This window comes from Propithecus coquereli, unplaced genomic scaffold (assembly GCF_000956105.1).
Source record: "Propithecus coquereli isolate 6110/MARCELLA unplaced genomic scaffold, Pcoq_1.0 Scaffold1, whole genome shotgun sequence".
Classification (NCBI taxonomy): domain Eukaryota; kingdom Metazoa; phylum Chordata; class Mammalia; order Primates; family Indriidae; genus Propithecus; species Propithecus coquereli.
In genome coordinates, this window is record NW_012133857.1 from 19,539,621 (window position 1) to 19,541,083 (window position 1,463).

A 1,463-nucleotide genomic window follows, 5' to 3' on the forward strand; every position below is an offset into this window, starting at 1 on the left:
TACATACCTCTCCTTTGCAACAACGATACCTAGTAATTGATCTTCAAGTCCTTCTGGAGTTATCATGAAATTGAGCAAAGACACCTTTGTGGCTAGCTCTGGCATATAGTGTGGATTTCTCAGTTTTGTGGTAATATAAAATTTGAAATCCATGGAATACTCAATTATGACTTCACCAAGTCTGATACAATCAATGCCACCTATAGTTCAGAAAACAAATGCATAGTAAGTGACCCAGTTACATAGCCCCTCTCCCTATGTACTTCCAAGGCCTTGCCTAGGTTACAAATAAAGGGTCCTAAAGCAATTTGAAGTAGGTTTTCTATTGTGTGACAAAGTCACAGATGAAGCAGCAAATAAGCAATTATATAGCAGGCCTCATTTTGAGATAATATAGGACATTTTCTCTGGGTATCATGAAGCTTGGTAAATAAAGATTTTTTTTGAGCTTTCCTCCTCAATCAGTTTTCAATCATAGTTCCAAAATATTAATATTTGTATATGACTAAAGCTCTTAACAGTACCAGGACGTGGCAGAGACAAAATTGCTATAAGCAGAAAGATCTAAGGTGGACAGTGTTTACCTAAACTCAACTCTGGTCCACAGTCACCATCACTATTCATAATAATGGACTTTGTGTGGTCAATGGTCACAAGATAAAGGAATTTTGGGTTGGCTTCAGCTTCTTTATGTTTTCTAAGAACAACAGTCTAGATAACAGTGCAGTGGTTAAGGCAATGAAGAGAGAACAAGGTATTGTATTTATCTTAGAATACCTGACCAAGGTTCATTCCTGATAGCTTGCTTCAAATTTCCTTTCACTCATAATAATTAACCAGAAATTCTGAGTTATTAACATTATTAGTAAATTTACATAGAGGTTTTCTTTCATGATTCAAGGATAATCCAATCATTTTTCAGTTCTACCAACTAATAGCAATTGCCTTATACCTTGTTTAAAAGTTTGTCTAAGTAGTAAAGGCTCCAAAGATGGATCCAGTTCTTCACCAACATTCTCTAATAGAAGTGGAGTTCCAAACTGAACACAGTTTTCCAATGTTCTCATATAGTCTGAATCTGATAGCTTAATAACACTAAGCTGATTTTCTTTCTCAGAGTTTTTGATCCACTTATTGGCTTGACCTTGGGGGTCAATCATTAAAGGCCTAAAATATAATGAGAAAAATTCTGAGAGGAATACATAGATGTTGAGATTTCTTTAAAGTTATGTAATTTAAATAATAAACATCACCATCAATTTGTACAAATACAAAAAGTATTTCACATACATTATCAGGATTAATATTCAAAAAATCCTGTGAAGTTTTATTCTCATTTATTTTTCAAATAAAGAAATTCAGTCTCAGGGTGTACTCAACCCAAGCTTTCAAGGTTCCATAACCACTTCAGTGTTAGGCTGAGTGAGACCTCGTGAACCTGTGAGCACTCTGCTCTTTCCAAT

At 34.7% G+C, this 1,463-nt stretch overlaps 1 protein-coding gene across 1 annotated transcript in view; it reads right to left on the reverse strand.

Moving 5' to 3' along the window:
- DNAH12 (dynein, axonemal, heavy chain 12) overlaps positions 1 to 1,463 on the reverse strand; it is a 236,169-nt gene that overhangs the window by 68,564 nt on the left and 166,142 nt on the right. The window contains 2 exon segments of the mRNA XM_012640974.1: positions 8 to 200; positions 953 to 1,167. Coding sequence (XP_012496428.1) covers positions 8 to 200; positions 953 to 1,167 — 408 coding nt within the window.